Consider the following 23,412-nt stretch of genomic DNA (forward strand, 5'->3'; position numbering starts at 1 on the left):
GTGGCGGGTCACTGACATCATGGCTGTAGCAAAAAAAAAATAGATTATAAGGATATAACCAGTAGGCGTTGCTGTCCCCCCCCCCCCCAATATTTTCTTAATGTTCTGTATCATGCCCCCAAATATCTTGAGGTCTGCTACAGCTCGGGAAATAAAACTGTTTATGCGCATTCACCACTGGGACTATGTGGAACGTGAAAATTTATGAAAGACAAAACTGGGAGGCACACACTTTATACTCCAACTTGGTTGTTTGTATTAGCATCTTGCAACACTTAGCCAAATCATGCTGTGGACGTTTGAGTGTTCTGTCGTTAAAGTTAAAAACTTAAACTGTACAATAATCTAACCCAGGACTTGCACGATGACAGTTATGCAATGTATTCGGCGGGGAAATTCAGTTTGCTGGTTACTTCCTGTTCTGGTGCATGTCCCATAATGCAAGTGGGTCCCGCCTCTTCCGGTTGTGGTTCCTTGGCACAGTGCGCCCGAGACACGATCACTCGGTCTTGAAAACAACATCGAATTTTCGGGTGATCTACATCTTTTCTTTCTAAATACAAACCGTAGAAAGAGTTCCACTATTCCAGGGGCGCTATGAATAGGTTTAAGACTTCTAAATTCCACAATGCAGCAGCGAAGTCGCCAAAACGCGAGGTAAACACTAACAGAATGAATTGTGCTTGTCTGAACTTCTATATAAATTTCAGTGTACTGCTGGAATTGAGCTCCTTCACCAATAATGCATCAACTCAGGGTTGCATTTAATTGCCCATGTTTATTTTAGAAAGATTATTTCTGCATTAGTTCGCTGTTGTGTCAACTGATTCACTATTTTCTAATCTTGTTCATCAGATACAATTATGAATAATAATTGTCACTTGACTGAAAGCTACTTTACAATACACCCAAAAAGACACATATATAGTGAACATACCAGCATGCTAAACTAGTTTTTTGGGCACAATGGCAAACCTTATATAGGACACTGTCTGTTGTATCCAGTTATTAGATAGACTGTACGGCAAACTGCTGTAATAGCAATGTACTGTAGCCTGCATTTAAGCACAAGGGCTTGAGGAGAATGATAAATGAAAGAGCACTTTCAGCGGCTCCCCTGGTTTTTCCATATGAATACTCTCCTAGGGAGTGTTAAATGCTGATGAGTCAAAACACAGTTTCATTGTAGGGGCTAAAAGTAACCAAATAGACCTCTTTAAATTGCTTTTCTTAGTAACTTAAGGTTTTTACCCAATCTATGTACAAACATAGCAAAACTAACTGGTCCACAGGCAGCCCACGGCTACTGTCAGTGGTTTATAAAGGAATGTATGGGGGAATTTAATGTTAGCGAAAAAAAAAAAAAACTCTATCTTGAAAAATAAAACTTTAGACCATGTTATATTGTGTTTGAGTCTTCCTTTATTTGAATGTTCCCGATAGATTAAAAAACAATTTGTAGCGGGCTTCAAACTCACTCTACTGACATTCTATTGGCAAAACTCAAACACAATATTACATGGTCTAAAGTTTTATTTTTTTTTTAGTCTTCCTTTTTTTCAATTTTGCCGATAGATTAAAAAACACAATTCGTAGCAGGCTTCAATTTCGCTCTACTAACATTCTATCAGCAAAATTGAAATAAAGGAAGACTCAAACACAATATTACATTGTCTAAAGTTTTATTTTTCACGATAAAGTATTTTTCATCTAACATATAAATTCCCCATACATTCATTTAAAAACCACTGACAGTAGTCTTGGGCTGCCTGTGACTGGGTCTAAGATTGTGACTCAACTTCGATCCAGAGTTCTCACTTTATGAAGCTTAGCTACATCACTAATTATCTAATCAATTAAGATCCATCTTCACTATGTAATGATTTGCAAATTTTATACATTGCATTTTCTAGCTTTCAAAGCTTTTTTTGAAGAATTGCTGAAAAAATCAGTCTAAATGCAAGGTTAAATGGCAACAGGAATTTACCATTGTAGCTTTTAGGAACAGTAGTGGCAGTGGCTTTGTTTTTAGTTGTTGATGATGATGATTAATGATGATGATGATGATGGATTTTGAGTAAGCATAGTTGAAAAGACTAGATTTTTGTACAAAACCAGTCAGGTAAAAGGGGATTGGTTACCGGTAAACAAACTGTTTTATCCATTACATGTTCAAGCTGAAACATTCTTACCAGATGTTCAAGCGAAAAGGGATTACAATAGAAGAGATGTTGCTATCTTCTTATTGGATTAATAATATGATGGTGTTTTCAGACATTTTTATCCCTTGTGTTTGTGGAATGTAGTTCTCATGATTTCTCACTTTCATTTTTCACTTTTGTTGGTAAAAACATTTGTATCCAGTATTTTCCATAGTATAGATAAACATTGCATGTAATTCCCTGATACATATCAAAAGCTCTTCATTTTGGTTCAATACTGCCTACTTCATTGATAAACAAATTGGTGTGGCATGTAACTTAACTGTCTTTCAACAGAACTGCTACAATGATATCAATGTGGGAAGCCTCAAGATGTCATGTGGAAATCACCTCAAAGCAAGCACTTCATTTATTGCTTTTAATGTTGATAAAGGAGGTACAAAGTATGCTATTAGAAACTTCTATAGGGGGGCTGTGAATCACCATGGGGGTGGTTGAAATGGAAATAAAATCAACATAAGATTGAAGATGTTTCACTCAAATTTAAGCTTTTGCTCCAAATGTCAGCAAAACTACTACTTTCACATAGGTGTGAAGCATACGACTCCAAACCTGTATGTTAGGTCTGTTAGCTTCTATAAGCTACACTATATGCCTATACGTACATACAAACTTTAGTTGGCACATAGCGAAACCAAAAAAATTATCCAAAATGTTGAGCATGATTCGGTTAACCTTTAAAAAAAATTAGGGGGGGGGGTCTAAAAAGTTATAACTGTGCTGTCTTGAAAAAAAATGCAAAAATAAAAAAATGCAAAAAAAGGAAGGAGAGAATAGTCCTTACCCCTCTTGGCAATCAAGTTAACGAAGTCCTGTTTCTGGATTGAACAAGGGCTGTTTATATTTTAACAGGTGGAGGCTGTTTGGGGATCATACCATTATCAGACATTGGGCGTCGAGCAACCACACCCCTTCTACATGTTCATTCAGGTCTGTAATACAGAGTTTAAAAAGACATTATGAACTTAGGCTGAATTAATAGCTATTCGGTTAAACGTGACTGTGCCAAAATTGTTTTCTCAGATTTTGTGACGGACATGGATTTCTCTCCCTTTGATGATGGGTTATTAGCCACATGTTCTTATGACTGTTCGGTAAGATAATAAAGTGGTACCTCTTTTGGCATGCAAATGTGTCACTTCTCAAACATTGTATTTTATGCAGCTACTTCCTTTCAACAGCCAGGGCCATTTTTTATCCCACCGCTACTTTTACCTCTTTTAAGCAGCCAAAAAATATCATTATTAAATCTGTTCATTCTTTTCGGAACATTTATTAAGTACTCAATCTCTTTTGAGCTGCCCAAGGATGCCCACTTAAAAGAGGTATATCTATCATGTACAGTAGTATCATGTGCTGTAGTTTAGTTTGCTTCATTCTATTTCACTAAATGTTCTTTTTACACATCAAGGAAAAAACAATCAAGTGTTAAGATGTGTAGTTGATCAGATGAGGTCCTGACGAGACAAACACTGATGATTTAGATATTTATCTAGTTTATTTATTCGATTTTTCCAGATAAAGATTTGGCAAATCCCTGAGTCTGGTGTTGCGCAAAACCACTCACTGACACCACTATCTGCCTTCCCACTACACTCTGTAAGTTTTTGGTGCTGTATTTAATAGGTCTTAATCTGTTAATTATGAATGCTGTTAATTTGAGAAATGTTATTTACAATGAATTCATTTACACCACCAAAGTTCACTTTTATTTTTGGTATTTTGGTTATTTTGCAGAGTCGTGTAGAAAATGTCCTATTTCATCCCACAGCAGAAGAGGTAAGTTTTCTGTTCCTGTTCCATGTTTACATTTACGGTACTTATTATTGTAGTGGTGTATTTGTTCATTTATAGTAAAAGGGCTTAATATATGTTGGGTGCTGAAACAAGCATTAAAAAGGTATATATACATTTTTCTAATTACAGGTTTTGGCGTCTTCCTGCTCCAGTACTGTGTCTGTCTGGGATGTCAGTCAAAACAAAGTCAAATTTAGTAAGTTACTCAAAATTCTCAAATAAAATTAAGTAAAGTTGCTTTGAAGAATCTAAAAAATTCAGGAGCAAAGCCGCCCTTAGTGTTCACTTTTTGGTGATAATACAGTAAAGACCTTTTCTATGAAAATTTTCATTATTTTTAATTTTTGAAATCATGTTAAGCATCATTATAAAATGGTGGGTATGGCAAGTAATGCTTGTGATAGCTACTGTCCTCTGTCTGCGTATCACTTTGGAGTAATGATGCTTTGTTAATACCAACTCATTTTTCCTCATAATTGCCTTTGTTCACAGTGATCCACTTTGTTTCTCCTTATAAAAGGTTTAGACAGCCACAAGGATGCAGTGCAAAGCCTGTCTTGGAAGGAAGATGGCTCATTATTAGTTACCTCCTGCAAGGTTAGATGTTACTGAGACCCTCTGCTTCTATGTTATCAAGTTAGCATAGTCAAATGCTTGAACTTTTCACAGAATGGATCAATTCATAAATGGAGCTCAAGGTCCTAGTTAAGGAGTAGTGGAGCAGGAGTGTACCCAGGGGGGTGCAGAGGCTGTATGCGAACCCCCCCTTTTCTGCCAAAAAGATAGTCATTACCTACTGTATAGAGGGATTGTCAATTTTAATGCCATTTCTTTTTCCATAAGATCTCTTATGCCCTACACCCCTCCTCAGCAAGTTCTTGCAGCATAACAGGTGACTAATTTTTTTTTTTCAGGACAAAACAATTCGCATATTTGACCCAAGGAAATCATCTTGCACTGTGGTAAGAATGATTCCTGTCTTTTTTAGGATTCCCAGCAGTCGTTTTTGACATTCTTTCAATTTTCTGATTACAATACAATACAATATTCTTTATTTTTGGAGGGTTACATTTTAACAGTGGAGGTTTTGTAACAGCTGTGACATTTTTTATATCAAGGGTTTGGGGTTTACTGTTCCTTAATTATTGGTTGATGGTGGAGGAAGTGAGTACTTTTTAGAGTACTTTTGGTACTATTACTGTCCAGTGTATGCTGTGGATACGTACTGTATTCCCTTCAGTGTATGCTGTGGATACGTAGAGTATTCCCTTCAGTGTATGCTGTGGATACATACAGTATTCCCTTCAGTGTATGCTGTGGATACGTACAGTATTCCCTCCAGTGTATGCTGTGGATACATACAGTATTCCCTTCAGTGTATGCTGTGGATACGTAGAGTATTCCCTTCAGTGTATGCTGTGGATACGTACAGTATTCCCTCCAGTGTATGCTGTGGATACATACAGTATTCCCTTCAGTGTATGCTGTGGATACGTAGAGTATTCCCTTCAGTGTATGCTGTGGATACGTACAGTATTCCCTTCAGTGTATGCTGTGGATACGTACAGTATTCCCTTCAGTGTATGCTGTGGATACATACAGTATTCCCTTCAGTGTATGCTGTGGATACGTACAGTATTCCCTCCAGTGTATGCTGTGGATACATACAGTATTCCCTTCAGTGTATGCTGTGGATACGTAGAGTATTCCTTTCAGTGTATGCTGTGGATACGTACAGTATTCCCTCCAGTGTATGCTGTGGATACATACAGTATTCCCTTCAGTGTATGCTGTGGATACATACAGTATTCCCTTCAGTGTATGCTGTGGATACGTACAGTATTCCCTCCAGTGTATGCTGTGGATACATACAGTATTCCCTTCAGTGTATGCTGTGGATACGTAGAGTATTCCTTTCAGTGTATGCTGTGGATACGTACAGTATTCCCTTCAGTGTATGCTGTGGATACGTAGAGTATTCCCTTCAGTGTATGCTGTGGATATGTACAGTATTTCCTTCAGTGTATGCTGTGGATACATACAGTATTCCCTTCAGTGTATGCTGTGGATACGTACAGTATTCCCTTCAGTGTATGCTGTGGATACATACAGTATTCCCTTCAGTGTATGCTGTGGATACGTACAGTATTCCCTCCAGTGTATGCTGTGGATACATACAGTATTCCCTTCAGTGTATGCTGTGGATACGTAGAGTATTCCTTTCAGTGTATGCTGTGGATACGTACAGTATTCCCTCCAGTGTATGCTGTGGATACATACAGTATTCCCTCCAGTGTATGCTGTGGATACATACAGTATTCCCTTCAGTGTATGCTGTGGATACGTACAGTATTCCCTCCAGTGTATGCTGTGGATACATACAGTATTCCCTTCAGTGTATGCTGTGGATACGTAGAGTATTCCTTTCAGTGTATGCTGTGGATACGTACAGTATTCCCTTCAGTGTATGCTGTGGATACGTAGAGTATTCCCTTCAGTGTATGCTGTGGATATGTACAGTATTTCCTTCAGTGTATGCTGTGGATACGTAGAGTATTTCCTTCAGTGTATGCTGTGGATACGTAGAGTATTTCCTTCAGTGTATGCTGTGGATATGTACAGTATTCCCTTCAGTGTATGCTGTGGATACGTTATTCCCTTCAGTGTATGCTGTGGATACGTAGAGTATTCCCTTGTGGATACGTACAGTATTCCCTTCAGTGTATGTTGTGGATACGTACAGTATTCCCTTCAGTGTATGCTGTGGATTTGTACAGTATTTCCCTTAGTGTATGCTGTGGATACGAAGAGTAATCCCTTCAGTGTATGCTGTGGATACATACTGTATTCCTTTCAGTGTATGCTGCGGATACGTAGAGAATTCCCTGTGTATGCTGTGGATACGTAGAGTATTCCCTTCAGTGTATGCCACTTCACTGAACATTTTCTTTGTTCTGCGCCACTGGTCCAGAAATATTCTTTTTGTGTTATTTTTCCAGGAAACATTAGGGTTTGCAGGAATAAAGGACTCTCGTGTTATATGGCGCAGTGACAAAGGACACATAATAGGAACAGGTTTCAGCTCAGTAAGTGCATTATAAATAATACATTTTTCTGTGATCCATATTCTATTAATGTTATTTAAGCTATAACTGTTATCCATTTTTGCTTTATTTAAGACAATTTTTTTTCATTCATTGATTAGGTCAGAGATAAACACAGCTAATACAGATGAGCAAACAACATAAACCTTTAAATTAGAAAAAAAGATAGATTTATAGTGTGTTTGTGCTTAAGAGGCTTAGATGTTGAAAGTGCAAAACTATTCTTATGACAATAAAATTCAAAGAAAGAGGCTATAAGATTTATTTGTACTTTGGAGAAGACTCAGATGTTGATCCATGATTATTTTCCTTTCAGTCACGTGAGCGACAAGTTGCTATCTGGGACATTCACAACATGAAGGAACCTCTACAGAGGATAGGTCTAGATACCAATACTGGGTAAGACTTTTAACAAGTTAACAATGAAACCTGTTACAGAAACCAAAATTTGTCTTGGTTTAAGAGGGCTTTGCATATGGAAAACAAAAAAACTTACAATAGGTAATCTAATCAGTAGTGGATCTAGGGTAAGGGTTAAGGGGTCCCCCAGTTTTTGGCTGCCAAAGAAAGCTCATATGTGAAAAAGATGATACATAAAGAGAATTCCTCTAAGCAGTTTATTTTTAACAAAGCATAAATTGAAAAGTATATACTTCTTAGGGAATACACCAACTAGTATAAAAAATACACTTTATCAGTGAGTCAGAAAGCCAAATGTTACAAAGTTTGGCTGTGCGTGCATATTTTAATTTATTTATACTGGAAAAGACGTTATATTTTGTCCTTCATTTTGATTGCATTTCTCTACTATTGCACCATTCTTATGACACTTTAACTTTAAAGCTTAGCTCTCCTTTCTTACAGTACTCTGATGCCTTTCCATGACGCAGACAGTGATATGCTTCTTATTGCTGGAAAGGTAAGATGGATTTTGTTAGCCAAGGTCTTGAGTTGTCTTGCATACAGTAAGACAGTGCAGAACTATGTATCCACAAGTTTTGATAGAAAAGATTTAGAAAAGATAGAAAAGTCAGCAATCGCCACATTCACCCTTTTCTTTAGTTTCAAAAAGCAATTCCTGTCTGCATGTCTCTACTCTTATTCCAGAGTATTTTGATGGGTGGTCACAAAATAACTTTATTGTTGCACTGCAGTTGTCCCTCCCTGTTTCTCACTGACAATTTCCCTGTTACCAGGGAGACACAAGTGTGCTGTATTTTGAAATAAAGGACAGTGGCAGTGAATACTTAAAACAAGGTAAACTACACAGTAGTTCTTGAAGGTCATATTTGTGTCAAGGATTATTTTATTGATTGTCTTTCACGAAAAACTTGCCTGACATCACTGCAGTATCCAAGATATTGACGCTGTCACATGAGTATGTACGCATTCCCCTTTCTGTCACATGACTCTGTATGTCATGTTATTTGACGCGACTCTGTAAGTGTTTCCCTTCCTGTCACCTGAATTTGCACTATGTCCTTTACAGTATTCATGCCACGTCAAATCACGTGACTCTGCATGTGGTTTCTTCCATGTGGCGTCCGTTCACATGACAGAAGCCCAGCATAAAGGCATGGGGATGGTACATAGAGTAGCTCTACGTTATATCACGTGACTCTTTATTTGGTTTCTTCCATGTAGCGTCCGTTCACATGACAGAAGACCAGCATAAGGGCATGGGGATGGTACCTAAACTCGCTCTTGACGTCATGTCATGTGAGGTTGTTCGCCTGCTGCAGCTTACCAAGAATTCTGTGGTGCCCATCAGCTACTTGGTGCCAAGGAAGGTTTGTAATATCACGATAAAGACTTCGGGCCCGACTTGGGCGCGACATTGTTTTTTGTTTTTTTGTTTTTTGTTTTGGGGGGGAGGGGTATTATTTAAATCTAGAAATAATCATCTAAAAACAAAGCTCAATACTTTATTTATCAAATTCAATAAAATAATATTATTGCATTGGACTCCTCAAATCAGCCGATGGAAATCGATGCTCTTTTACCCTTGGCACTTTGATGATGGCAAAAAGATAACAAAATGGCGGCTGAGAGAGGCTACTTAAAGCCGCATTTTCACCAGTTTACTTCCGGAGGTCCGACGGAAACCTTAACCCGTTAAAAGACAAAAGAATCTATTAAAATTCGAGATATTAAACAGGCCATCCGCTGTAAATTATCAATCACATCCTCAAAGAAACTTCCAATAAACACACTGCTATCAATATTTTAAAATATTTTTCGCGTTTTCCGTTAAAAATCATCGGAGATTGTTACGTAATCGACAGGAAGTAAACTGGTGACAATGCGGCTTTAAGTTGCCATTTTTAAAGTATTGTTTTTCATGTATTTCATGTTTTTCCAATAAAATGCGGCGCTAAAACATTGATCACACAAGTTGGCAAAGAGTATATCAGCTAAAAGGTTAATCTGGTAAGATGACTCACATAATGTGTGTTTCGCTAGCTTCATGCAATTTTACTGTAGCGAACGAGATATACCTAGATCTTCTAAATTTCTTAAAAAGGTAGCTAGCATAGGAACAGAATCGGTACTCCACAGAAACATGTTTTGTTAGATAGCGTTATTGGTGAGTGTTTTGCAAACTATAACCACATATAACGGCAGACAGCAGTCAACATCGCTTTTCACGTATTCGTGCTACCCTCCTGCGCAGAGCTTTCTGTGTCGCTCTTTTACTTTGCTCCTCATGTTGCGGAACTGTGCGGACAAACGCATGTTTAGGGAGTGTTCATTAATTACACTGAGGGGGGCGGGGGAGATTTTTACTCAAGAAACTTTAAAATTTCAGAGCCCCCCCTTTCATTGGAAACATTTCTTTTCGGTGCCCCCCCCTCCCCCTTATAGAACCCCAAAATCTTCTTTCTTTTATCCTTAGAGGACCTTTTTTTTCGGAGTACCCCCTTTTGGTGTTAAAAAATTTTCGCCCCCCCCCCCCCCCTCAATATCTTCCCTCCCCCCCCCCCCCCCCCTCGGTGTATTTAATCACTCCCTTATCAACATTGCAGGTAAGCAGAAAACGTGAATCAACTGAGAAATCTTTTTTTTCTTACCACCGATTAAGAAGTTTTTTTTATATTTTGCTATCTCTGAATGATTCTACGGGGACTATAACGCGCGTAAATCTATATAGATTAAAAAGAAAAGTGGTAAAAAGGAAAAATTGCTAATAGTCGATAGGAAGGTACTGTATTAGAGGAATTAGGGAAATGCAACATTGTATCTTTAACTGGGCTTATTTACACTATATCTATCAAGGAGAGTAAGTTTATTTACAAACAAAGTTCCATAAAAACTGAATAACTGTATCCTAATGGATAAGCATTAAATAGGCTAAGAACATACAACTTACATCCATGGTTAGTTTCCAATAAAAGATCAATGCATTTTTAGGCAACAAATATTGCCGCAAGTTTGGACCATAATTAGTATGAAGTATTTATCATCATATAGGTTATTAAGGGAAATTAGCAGGTCAAAGTCTCTTTCTTTGTAGCTGTGAAGGGTAGCAGCCAATTGCTGTTTACTGCCTTCCAGGCCATTGCGAGCCCCGTTGTGAGTGTCCAGGTAGTTTACTGGCTCGGGATGGCTTTCTCGTCACTCTGAACTCTCGCGTAATGGGAACCCCACAGGATTAACACCTCGGCGGGGAGGACGAATGGCTTGTTGCTCTCGTGAGAAGGAGGCACCTGGAATATTAAACAATGACATGTTACTTTCTTTGTGAAAAATTTCTAACAGACAGGGGCGAACGCAGTCAAAGCATTCAGAAGCTGAATGAGGGCGTGGCCCCTCATCCCGCATCCCCGTGAAGATTTCATAGCTCCCACTTTTGGGTTTGAAATTGGCGTCAATGCGTCAGACTTATATTTATGCTCATCATATATATAAAACTACGTACATAAAAATGAATGAGTAAACAGTTGATATTTTCCCCCTCGTTATGCGAATAAGATCGCCAAATTTTTTTTGCAGTCCAGTGATTGCAGGCCTATAGGCTGCGTACGCCCCTGACAGATTTCTTGGTCGGTAATGGGTATCTTTTATGGCACTCGAGATTGGGTGAACAGAGATATTAGACAGAGATATAGGGGTAACGGGGTGAATTCCACCCTTTCAAATCCTGCCTGTGCTCATTTGGATACAGTTAAGGCATTAAATAGAATTATCTTTTTGTCTCCATTCCAGACGTGAAGGGAAAGAGCTAGTGTAATGGCATCGATTTTCAGGTTGTTAAGTTTGGTGGGTTGATAACTGGCTGTTTTAGCTACCTGTGTTTTGTACTTCTGCACTTCAAACTCGTTTGTGTCCCCGAGCAGTACCCTCTTGGCTAGTTCGAGGAGCAAAAACCCGACCCCTCCCCCTGCTGCGGCCTCCATCCAGGTGCAGCCATCACATGTCTCGTCCTGAACGGCACAATACACGGCCTCGTTATGCGCAATCTCCTCCAGCTCGCTCTCAGAGATGAACAAAGCATCGGCCAATAGCTTGACGAGGATGCATGCGATGAATACGTAAACTGCGGTCGCGACCAGCCAAAAGTGCGGCTCAATGGACGCGTCCTTGGACGCGATGTAAATTGCGAGTGCGGTTCGTGGTTCGTCGGGGTTCAAGGTTACTTGAGAGGCGGTGATAGCGGGTCGCCCGTGAAACAGACTTTCGAGCTGCTGAAAGCCTAAAAAAAACGAAAAAAATCCCACTTCACTTAGGCTAAGTTCAAACGTCGTATACGGCTCATGGATAATACAACGTTAGAACTTAGCCTAATCGTTATAGAGATCTAGGGGTAATATTGTCAGACTTGTTTTAAGTCTTCATTCCATTCCAACATATATCATGAAAAGTGAAGCAAAAAAAAAATTAGTACGTTTAAATTTAATTGTAATCACGACTAACCAGAGTATTCAATCAGGTTGTTGGCCCTAGATACTGAATTGCCGGTTAGCAGGAACATGCCTGTAAAATTGGAAAGTGAATCAGAGAGAGGAACGCTTAATGAGATCATCAGGTCAAGAGAGCATAAGATAGCATAAGATATATAGGTCAAGCGGGACAGGGAAAGACGAGCGGGAACCTGCGCATTTCAAAATCTGCGTGGAGGAAGATGAGATGAAAGAAAGGGAAATTATTCTTATTCTTCACTCATGTCCTCTTCCTCGTTAACTCGGACGCCTTCTTTTCCTTCTCGGCATTCGACCGTGAATAAAATGAAGGCTTTGCCATTTTATCTGCTGTATGATACAACTCACCGTTTACAGAATTCAATAAAAGCTGCTTGGGATTTCCAAAACCCAATGGAATGGGAAGTGAATCATTGATAATTGCAAGAAACGCTCCAAACAAAACGCCGAGAATAATAGCGATCATGGTTCTTGCTAGAGCGGTTGCTAATGAAGCTTTTGGGGAGTTGTAGTTGGATACGATTGTTGCATCACATCCAGCCGAGATACGTAAGCTCGACGCGCGAGCTCCGCGCATTCTTCTGCGAGATACTCGCGCGCCCCCTCATCTAGTTTGCGCGCGGCACATTCTTATATGACAATTTTTATTTGCTAGTGTAGATGGAGCAAGGTCGGCAAATTTTTATGTGGCAACTATAGTTGCTCACAAGCTAGCAGGTTTGCTTTTTTTCAGTTTTAAAAATTGTAACACATAAAAAATGCTAGTGTAGATGCCAGCAAATATAGTTGTCAATTAAAAATTGCTAGTGTAGATGCCAGCAAATATAGTTGTCAATTAAACATTGTCAACTAAAAATTGCTAGTGTTGATGGGGCTTAACCCTGAGCGAGTTAGGATGATAACAAGGAAGGTTTTTTCATATACAGCTAAAGGTAATAAAATTACTCGTGACGAGGTGTTTTTCGGAAGCCTTTGCTTAAAACCTCAGTGGACTCTAGGAAAGGAACGAAGGAAACAGAAACGTTCTGAAAGAATAATAACGGGAAGGCATCAAATATTTTTCCAGCTAAATATCTTTCGAGCTAATTGACATTATCCTTACATTGGGCTAAGGTAGAATACTAGAAAAATTGCATAGTTATTGACGGTTTTGTGTCACGTTTAATATTGATGACGGTCTCTGTGTATGAAAATTCAACATGATCCTCCAGGTTCCTCATTTTGTTTGTTATTCTCGGCAGAATTTAAAGGACTTCAACGCCGACCTCTACCCAGATACTCTTGGCCCGGAGCCGGCCATAACAGCAGAGCGGTGGTTCCAGGGAAACAAGGCCCTTGTAAGGAAGTATTACATTAACTCAGGCTATTTGAGGGTGTGGTTTATTTGCCATTCTAAAAGGCATTGTGGTTTATTTTTCAGTCAAGTCTCCGCAAATATACACAAAAGATGAAAGTACCGAAGAAACACTGTTTATAAGGTGTTCTAGCCAGCCACGCCTTTGTTTTTTATTGAAAACCGGAAGCTCATTTACCAAATTCGATCAAAAATATCGCAGTAGCTTCGCCAAAGCAGTTTATAAGAATGGATGCTTTCGCACACTTGGTATTTTGCTAAAATGGCAAGATGGAGACTGACAAAGACCCTCTATACATTCCCTTCCACTGACAGTTCCACCAAAGTACACGTTTTCGATTTCTGGTGGGTTTTTCCATTCATAAGAAAGCTCACAGTTAGTTTTGTTAAAAAGCGTTTTTTGTGAGCAAAAGTATTATGATCGTCCATTCATATGATTCTTTTTGCTCACTGGTTAATTTTTCAGCGGAGCCGTGTTAGCTTAGATCCTGCTGCTAAAACGCGATCTGCCAAGCCTGTTGTAGGTGAAAAACCAGCTGTTTCTGCTGCTAAACCTTCAACAAAACCTCAAGTTGTCCCTACTAAGGTGTGTAAACTTTATCAGTCTTTTTAAATCACAAATGTTAGCAGACAACGCTAAATAGCCTCGCTGCATGGAAACAGAACAATGAAATCCAATACATAGCTCAACAATGCTGGAGTGCTGTTACCATGCTATGGAGCCAAATAGTTGTGAAAACAGCCAAAAAACAGACAGCATAGAGCATGTTTCCAGATTGTGAATTGCCAGGGTTAATTTATGTAATTGATTATTTCTGAAGTATTTATGTGATTTATGGGATTTGATATGATGCAAGCTATTATGTTTAGATATTTCTATCTCGGATTTTTAGCGATAGATTTTAGGGAATCGATCATGGATAAAGTTGCAGTTGTATGTAAGTTAATGTTTGTCTACATCGTCATTTACAGCCAAATATTGAGACTCCCAAGCCAACAATTTGGTCAGCTTCAAGTTCATCTTCAAATATCCAAAAGGACGCTACTACAAATTCAACCAATCAGCATCCAGCATCGTCACAATCGTCCAATCAGGAGCCAGTGTCGGACACCAACGTGGAAACGTGGAAATCATTCTCCGGCGTTCGCTCGTCGAAATTTAGACACATAATTGGTGTGCCAATGCACAAGTCAACCAACATCGAAAATATAAGAAACCTAAGCATGTCAACGTTTGGCGAGTGTGATGGACTTCAGCTAAATAAAGAATTCGTCGCGTATCCATTATCTGGACCCGGTGGCCAGATTGCAGTGCTGCCGCATAACAAGCCTTGTCGGCTCCCTGATAGTGGGATGCCTGTGGTGCAGTGTGGGAGCACTGTTATGGACTTTGTGTTTGACCCTCTAGACGTCAATCGGATGGCTGTAGGTAAGGATAACCTAGAATGCCCGAAATGTATCAGGCTACCCAGTAATAAGTGCTTTGGACACGTAGAAAGTTGGTGTAGTTAAGGTGTATCAAGGATGAAATATATCAAGGGTACGAAGTAATAAGTGAACTGGACATTGAGTAGGAGGGTTATAGTTGAGGAGAGCTAAGAATCCCCGAAATATATCAACGGTAAGAAGTGATAAGTGAACTAGACACAAATGGGTTGGCTTTATTTAAGGTGTATCAATAATGAAATATGTCAAGGGTACGATGTGGTAACTGCACTGGAATAAATAGTATAGTTGGTAACGAGTGTCAAGAATGAAATATATCAGAGTACTTTGTGATAAGTACATTGCACTTGAATAATATGGCTGTTAGTAAGGAGTGTCAAGAAAAAGTAGATCAGGGTACTCAGTAATTAGTGCACTGCACGTGTATAATAGGGCTGTAGAAAGTGCACCGGAAATGAATAGCAGGGTTATAGTTAAGGACTTATTGAGTTGTCGTCCGTCCTCTAGCGTGCGAGACAGGGGTCATCAGCATATGGAACCTTCCCAGTGGAGGCCTGACCGAAATCCTGGACGAGCCAGTGGAGGAGCTCAAAGGTATCAATTCCCTTTTAGACATGATATATTTACCCTAATCCCCCTCTTATCCTACTAGTCTTGTTAAATACGCCAAAGTGCTGTGTCTACCCATTCCTTGGATCCCACTGTGCACTTCGTGGGACGAGAGCGTAATCAAATCAAGGATGTTTCTTATTTCCTCCTTTTTCTATCAGTCTATTGCTGATGTATTGTTGTGCCCTCCATGGCTACTCCTTGTTTTCCCAAGCTACCCGACTAGGGCAAAATGCAACCCCAAGAGATTTTTAAGACAGAAGGTAACAAGAATCGTATTGATTGATCCCCTAGGACATTACGACAAACCCAACATTGTGCGGTACCATCCGAACGACGAGAACCTGTTGACATCAGCAGCTTATGACTTGACTGTCAAGCTTTGGGACATCAACGCTGCTAAGAGCGTCATCACACTGGAAGGCCACAACGAGCAGGTACTCCATGTATAAGACGAACGGGTCTGAAGACGCACATCGGCTCGACTAACATCGAGCCCCTCTTTTGTTTTGTAGAAGTGATAATGATAGAATTTTAGATATAGTGCTTGTTTGCTCACGTTATTGAGTTGAAATGAGATTTTTTCTTGATGTTTTCCGTGTATTATATTTTGTGCCACAGCTAAAGTAGCACAACAATACATTATTAACGAAAGCGTTAAAGCATTTATGGCATTTTTTAGTAAGGAAAATTCGTCTCAGGGAAATTCATGGCCTTTAGTAAATATATCTGACAATTGAAATACTACTGAAAAATGGATTCGCTTAGGCAAAAACGCCATTATACTGAAAGTCACAACAAGCAGCTATTGTTAGGTCTTCACACACTTGATTGCAGTAAGATATACATATAAGAGGGTAATATCCATTTTTAATGCCAATACTACTACGACTTAACCCATTGACTCCTGGCTATTTTTGAGCTGAATTTACAAAAAACAGACTGAAAACAGATACCTCCCCCTCTATTCTGAGTTTTATAAAGCCTGTCAAAGTCAAACACAGCTGCACCTAGTCAGCGGTATCCAAGCTTTCCAACAGTGCTTTGCAGTCCCCACTTTTAATCCCTCGTCGTTGTGCTGAAGCCAGCACAAGTTGATGGTTGCTTGTATTTTCCATCAAAAATACAGCTATGGGCATATTAGGAGAGTGTCTCAGGACATAATGAAGTCTTTTGGGGCATAATTGAGTGCTTTGCTTATGGATATTTGCAAGGAAAGGTGGATTCATGATGATTTTTTCTTGTTTGGTTTTGCCTGGATGAGAAAATAATTTTCTAATGAATCACCACAGCTCTCCTAAATGCTGTCTTTTCTGAAACCAAATTGACTCCAAAATTGTTTACACTGCTATTCTGGGTCTGTATGACCTGGAATTGATTTGTTTGGCTTCGGGGTGAAAAGACTTATAAAAAACCATCTGACTTTGGGGAGAGGAGTGTTGACTGGCCCTCCCCTCGTGAATTTTCCCCTGGATCTCCCAGAATGCTTTTCAATCCGTAAAGGCATCTTCGTGGTTTTACAAGCCTTCAAGGAGTGGACATTGTGTTTTGAGGCCATGGAAATGAACCTGGAGGATCAGAATGAAGGTATCTATTTGTGTCTTGAGCTGTGTTTGCTGATCTCTCTCCCTTGTGTGGTATTTTGAGCGTTTTATTGAGAGGGGCTTTTCTTTCCTTGCTCGATTTGAAATTTGTCAAAGAACCTGTGCTATTATTTGGCTTAACAGTAGTTGCTAACACCTTGGTTGGATGCATATCTTCAAGACCATTTATCCCTTAGACTGATGCCTGAGTATCTTCATCTTGTTGTGTTTAGTTTGCATTTATGAATTTTTTGGGTTGTGGGTACTTCCCAAAGCCGGTACAGGCCGGTTGAGGGGTCAATGTGTTAAGACAATTGCCTCGGCTCGCCTGATATTGAAAGCCCTAGCCTGCATAGCGGCTCAAGGGAGAGGGACTTGGGGGGAGAAGAAAACCCCCCCCCCCCTCCCTTGATGAATTATGATTCAAGTTATATCTTCTACTGTCACTATTTTTCTAGGTTTTCAGTTTGGCATGGAGCGCAGACGGCAAACAGTTAGCGACGTTTAGCAGGGATAAGAAACTCAGGATATACGACCCGAGAGCCCAGGTCACCCCAGTTCTGGTAAGACAGCCACGTGGATGCTTCACGGATGTTCAGCAAATCAGGCGATTCTTGACATCCCATGCCACTGTAAAATTTCAATACAAAGTACCTTTTGAGGGTAGTTACTAATTGTGTGTTGGAAGGTTTTTACATTTTGAGGGTAGTACCTTATTGTGTGTTGAAAGGTTTTTACCTTTTGAGGGTAGTTTTTAATTGTGTTTTGGAAGGTTTTTCGTTTTTCTAGAAAAATGGATTTGTCAGTTAAGTTGCTTAAAAAGAGATATGTAGCAACACTTAATCCTACTTTTATAGTATGATGCGCGCTTCGCTGGCCATCTTGACAGTTTGTGAAGTAAACCAATTAGACCAATCTAAACCAATCCCCTTCACATGAACTTCTCTAGCCAATCAGCAAATGTCCCTTCCTTATGCCATCATTTTTAAACGAATCTACTGTGTCTTTTTAGGAAGGGCCTGGACCCGAGGGTAGCCGAGGGGGGCGTGTTATCTGGGGTGGACCGGATGGTAACATGCTCTTGGTCTGCGGATCTGATAAGTACGTATGTTTTTCACATAAAAGGCCCTAGGTCTTCTGGATTTCTGTCCGTTCATTCTTTAAATAGGTATATGAAACTATACCTTACATGCAAATCCCGTTTAAGCGAATATAAACTGTATAAACGTTTTTTTTGTCACTCGGGTTCTACTCTTAGAAATAATTTCCTTTTATTTTTATATCTTTTTACCCTTGCTGTGATTTTCCACCAAAACTCTTCGTTTTGGAAGACTGGAATTACGTTTCCCGAACAAACTAATTTATCGATTGGGCCACCTCATCGTAGAAGTCTCATAGTCAACGGCCGAATCAAATTTGTATCTAACTCCTTCAACAAGTATATAAATATAGGCACCACACAGGAACCACGTTAGATTTTAATACTCGCCTGTCTTTCAGGATGAGCCATCGGACAGTGAGCGTGTATGACAGCGGTAATCTATCTGAGCCACTGTCAGTCAGTGAAATCAACATCGCACCCTCCATCTTGATTCCATTCTATGACGAAGACGCCAACGTTATTATGCTCTCGGGAAAGGTATATACAAACCACTGTAATAGCGAAAAGGAGAAAAACGATGAAAGCGGTACGGCCAAATGAAGTGAAGACTAACTATTAAACCATTAAGCCTGATCACTAATCACTGATAGAATAGTTTTATGAGGGCCAGGGTAAACACAGTTGACTTACGTTAGCGTGCTTGGATTCCAACGAAATGGTAAGAATGAGATTGGTTCAATTAGACAAGGTTTACTGATAAAGCAATTTAAAGTGGTACTTACACGCATGTTCTGATTGTTTTTATGTTTTTCGAAATAACTTTAAAATCTTTCGTCAACCGTAAGTGTCTCTTCAAGTGATACAGTAATAGGTCCAGAGTTGGGGTCAAGTCGGCATCAACTCCCCTGAACAAAAAATTAACAAGAAACGTATACACAATATTACTTTTTTTTATGTGTTTAAATAATGTATTCCTAATGCATTTTTACTTTGCTTTATATCTAGGGAGACACTGTTTTGTACGCTTACGAGGTCAGCAATGAGCATCCTTATTTGTTCGACCTGACGCACTATAGAGTGACAGATCCTTTCCAGGTAATGAAGCGGTAAGACTAGTGGGCGTGGATAATTTATACGAGAGGGGAAGGAGAAAGAGATCGAAGAATATGAAGAACCAAAAAACGCAGAATTTGTTTTCACGCCCCTTGTTTCTCTCGCTGAATTTCTGATCTTGCAGGCGATAGCGTTCTTCGACAAACGTGTATGTGACGTGAAAAAAGTGGAGTTCGCAAGAGCCATCAAATTGACCAAAACCAACTTGGAGAAGATCATGTTCCAAGTCCCACGGATCAAGGTAGGACGAGGTTACGAGTGTTCGATTCAGTCAAGTAAGCCGTATTTCATTCCCTATTATAGTCGAAATACTCTCCAACACTGTCCCAAATTGGCCGTTTGTCATTTGGAATGGCCATTTGTGAAGCACTAGCAAATGGCAAATGGCAGAATCCACCATTTCCCCCATATTCTCATAGCCCTACCCCTTTGAAAATTATTCTGGGTGTTTGGGGTATGGGGTAAAATTAAAAGACATAAACAATCATGTACGAACCTGAAACCTTTATTGAATTCTCTTTATTTGATGTCTCACACGAAATACTAACTCTCTAATGTGTCGATATTGAAGATATAGAATACCAAAAATAGAAAACTCACCCGAAAAGGCGAACTGCGAAATTGCGGTAACAATGTCAGGTCATGGCCTGTCCTTGTTTTCTCCAGAAAGAGTACTTTCAAGATGATCTGTTCCCCGAAACTCGCGCTAAATGGGAGGCAGCTGTGGCGTGTGAGGAGTGGCTCGCTGGACAGGATGGAGAACAGAGTAGAATTAGTCTCAGACCCCCTAATATGAAACCACGTAAGTTTGTAATAAAGCGACTAATGCATAGGCAGTGTTGACTCATTCCAAATACACTAGACTGAAACTAATATTTTCATATCTCAATTTTTCTATCATCTCCATGTTTCTCAGTGAGTGAAGCCCCAAAGGCACCTCCCGCCTCCAAGAAGTACGACAGCACTAAAGAACTTGACGACTTCAAGTCAGACGAAAGAAGGAAAGAGGAGGTAGATAGGGCGCTCGACACTGGTTTATCCACCTATTACATCTCTTTTGCTGCCTCTTTTGTGCTACTTTGATTTTTTCACTTATCTTTGCGATTTATTTGAGTGGCGCAATGCTAATACCAGCTCTGTGACTGATTTTGCTCACATGCCAATCATTAATCTGTTTGATTGACAGCTGGTGACAGCTATGGTTGAGAAGCTCGGGACGTATGATGAGGACCCTCTGCCCCAGGACCTGATGGAGGGAGTAGATGATGACGAATGGGTAAGCCTTACAAGTGCAAAACTCACAAAATGATGTAAACTGTTAACTACCTGTTAATCAAACGGTCTCGAGATATGCCAACGGGCAATAAACCGTCTCTTAACTAGCGGCCAAACAACCTTAACCTTGATATTTCAAAATGTACTTAAATTACGATCAACAAACCTTACCAAAAGATTACGGCCTCGAGACTGTATTAACGACCAATCACATTCTAACGATTAGTTAAAAATGGTTACATAATTTGATTGATTTTCTTACTTCTTTCAGGATGATTAAATTGAGTCTGCTTTCAGAGGCCACAACTGATAAAAGCAAGCATCGAACAAGAATCCAGGAAAAAGAGGAAATTTTATGGTTTGATACAACGCTAACGTCAACATCATAACGACAATAAAGGAAACGGAAATACTTCCGGCTTTGCCTTTGTATTCCGGTCTCGTCCGGGATTGTGCTTCTGTCCGTAAGAACTAGATGTCCGAAATAGCGGGGTGCCAATATGGCAAAGTTGACTGTTTCTGGGCTTGTCCAAGGCAAAATTCAATGATATAGGACCACTTACTATGTATAGAATGAATGGACGAAAAGTAGTTACAAAGCAGCGCTGAACATTTAGTGAAGACCGAAACGTTGTTGCGTCTAGTTTTGGTTTTTTCCCCTTTTCCCTATATTGGATATTTAAAAAGATATGAAATCTCGAAATACGTCTCAAGGGAAATGTCTGGATGTATTTGCACGTCAGTTTTAGAATTAGGTTGGGTGATATGATAAAATACATTAAAATCGTGTAACGGCAATGTTCAGGATAACAAAAATATGATTATTATGAAAATTATTAGAAGGCAACTTGTCTAGATCAACCAAAAGTCTTTATGGTTTTGAACAAATAGCTTCAATTAAAAAAAACTTTTTGCGTTTAGCATATTAACTCATTTTAGGTGCTTGATTGCCTTTCTTTACACTGTTTATTCATAAATCTATATGTATCGTTCGCTTCCAGGCCAACTTCCTTTGGGAATAATATTCAAAGTCTTATATTTTTAAAAGAAGTGATATTTTCTCATTCATTTCAACTTGTCAACACATTTTGCTCAAAGTAGTTTTTGTAAAATCCAAGGCCGGGAACACACAACCTTGAAGGACACAAATCCCAATGCACGACTTAACATTCACAATTGCGTGATCAGTTCAAATGCAGATTGGAGTAAATGTTCCCATTACAGCATAGCCGGCGGACAATAGGGGATGGGGGCGAAGACTTCTTCAACCCAAAGTTTCGCTCAAATGAGCTCCATAGCCGCCATTGCTTATTTTCATGTGTTTTGCTTTTCAAGCAGGGGCACCGGTTTTCTTTCATGATCTTCCTAATATTTCCCATTACAACTTGTTTGGAATTGAACGCAAAGTTTGATTACGACGCTTTCAACCACTTTCCGAAGGATTAAGTCTTTTGTCTCGAGGCTTGTAAACTACACACATACATAAAAAAAATGTCAGCTAAAACGGCGAATGACAATTCTACAACAATTCTACGACCGAAAGGTGCTAATGTAAAACTGAAGGTGGTAAATAAACTTAAGCGATGCCAGAACCATATATTAAATACTAGAAGTTCTCGTGGAGAAGTGTAAGTGCTTGGGCTCATAAATTGGTTGGTCATTCAATTGCAAGGGTTAAATCTATAATATTTTAGTACATAAAAAAGTACAATAAAGATTAGAAAGAAGTACGATAAAGATTAGAAAGTAGCAGTTTTCCAAATGAAGAGATCTTATCATAGGGTTACGTAATAATTCTCAATTTTCCATGTTTGACAGGTTTCCACATGATCCCTGCACTTGACATTATCGGGGTATTCCTTGGTGTTACGGGGAGCTTTGTTTTTAGTGCCCAAGGATTTTGTACTCTATTTCATTGTCTTGTTCTAAGGTCTTTGTTTTTTGCTTTTGTTCCATTGTGTTTTTGGTGCTGGTGTTCCGTAACACCAAGAAACTGCCCATTATCGGCAAGTCAAATTTTGTTTTATTGCATCACATTAAAGAGCATCTTAGTATTCCTTAAATACTTTTTAGGCATTATGCACCATAGAGTTTTATTCATTTGGCTACTGTATAATAACAGAGTATCAAAGTGTTATTAAAGAGCTATGAACAAAACTGACTGTTTATACGATCGCCAAATTCTGTAAAATGCGTTGGCATTTCGTCGATTTTGTGCTTGTGGCCGTGGTTTAACACATAAAGTGTGTCATGCCTTTGGGATTGTTCAGTGTATGATCATATCCCCCATGATATTTTCGACAAATATCTGTTTCATAAGCAGGTGACATTTTTAATACACTTTTTACTCCCACATTTTTAATTTAATTTTAATTTTTAGCTTTTTAAGGCATCCGTTTGCTTTCGAGTCATTTAATTTTATCGTGTTTCTTCGTCTATTCTAAAAATTTATATATATATATTCTAAATTAATATTTTTGTAGCTTGCCTCATTATCAGGTTAATGGATGAGAGAAAAAAAACAAGTGGTTAATAGTAAAATATCGCGGCGTGATCTAGATATAGCTCAACTATATCTGAAAAAATAGAGAAATGAAATTAAAGTGACAGGAAATGTGATAAACCGCTATATGGCTCTTTTGTATTTGCTGGCAATAAGCCTCTTTTAGAGCTGGGGAAAAATGAAGGAGTGGGAGGTTTCTTATACCAGCCTAATCTAAAATGCATATTGTTCTGTGCATTTTCTACTCGGAGCAATTAAAAGTTCATAAACAAGCTATCGCAGCAGGAAGAAGGGAAAAGTGAAGTAACATTAAGGGGAGATTCCTATCAAAGAAGTGCCAAATTTGGGGTTTGTATTTAAAAAGTGACTATTTCATTACAATTGG

At 39.1% G+C, this 23,412-nt stretch overlaps 1 protein-coding gene and 1 long non-coding RNA gene across 2 annotated transcripts; one reads left to right on the plus strand and one right to left on the minus strand.

Annotated features, from left to right (window-relative positions):
- The first annotated feature begins 461 nt into the window (after positions 1–461).
- On the plus strand, positions 462–23,153 carry LOC5522052 (coronin-7). Its single transcript, XM_032367223.2, has 28 exons — positions 462–657; positions 2,499–2,598; positions 3,075–3,152; positions 3,246–3,316; positions 3,741–3,821; positions 3,960–4,001; positions 4,149–4,215; positions 4,540–4,616; positions 4,934–4,981; positions 7,019–7,105; positions 7,440–7,522; positions 7,988–8,042; positions 8,320–8,380; positions 8,768–8,913; positions 13,284–13,379; positions 13,863–13,982; positions 14,369–14,825; positions 15,350–15,436; positions 15,746–15,888; positions 17,493–17,597; positions 18,047–18,135; positions 18,535–18,673; positions 19,142–19,231; positions 19,374–19,490; positions 19,916–20,051; positions 20,166–20,260; positions 20,436–20,525; positions 20,796–23,153. The coding sequence occupies exons 1-28, from the start codon at positions 598–600 to the stop codon at positions 20,802–20,804; spliced, it is 2,829 nt and encodes a 942-aa protein (XP_032223114.2). The 5' UTR covers positions 462–597; the 3' UTR covers positions 20,805–23,153.
- LOC116604615 lies at positions 10,314–11,585 on the minus strand. Its single transcript, XR_007313932.1, has 2 exons — positions 11,413–11,585; positions 10,314–10,830 (listed from the first exon to the last, which is right to left on the minus strand). It is a non-coding gene; the product is annotated as an uncharacterized LOC116604615 (long non-coding RNA).
- Positions 23,154–23,412: the final 259 nt, after the last annotated feature.

This window comes from Nematostella vectensis, chromosome 10 (genome assembly GCF_932526225.1).
Source record: "Nematostella vectensis chromosome 10, jaNemVect1.1, whole genome shotgun sequence".
In the NCBI taxonomy this organism is placed as follows: Eukaryota; Metazoa; Cnidaria; class Anthozoa; order Actiniaria; family Edwardsiidae; genus Nematostella; species Nematostella vectensis.

Excerpts from the sequence above, each read along its gene's own strand:
- LOC5522052 (XM_032367223.2), top strand. The coding sequence starts at position 598 with ATGAATAGGTTTAAGACTTCTAAATTCCACAATGCAGCAGCGAAGTCG. Across the intron at positions 658-2,498 it reads CGAAGTCGCCAAAACGCGAG|AACTGCTACAATGATATCAA; the intron begins GTAAACACTAAC and ends GTCTTTCAACAG. Across the intron at positions 13,983-14,368 it reads CTCAAGTTGTCCCTACTAAG|CCAAATATTGAGACTCCCAA; the intron begins GTGTGTAAACTT and ends CGTCATTTACAG.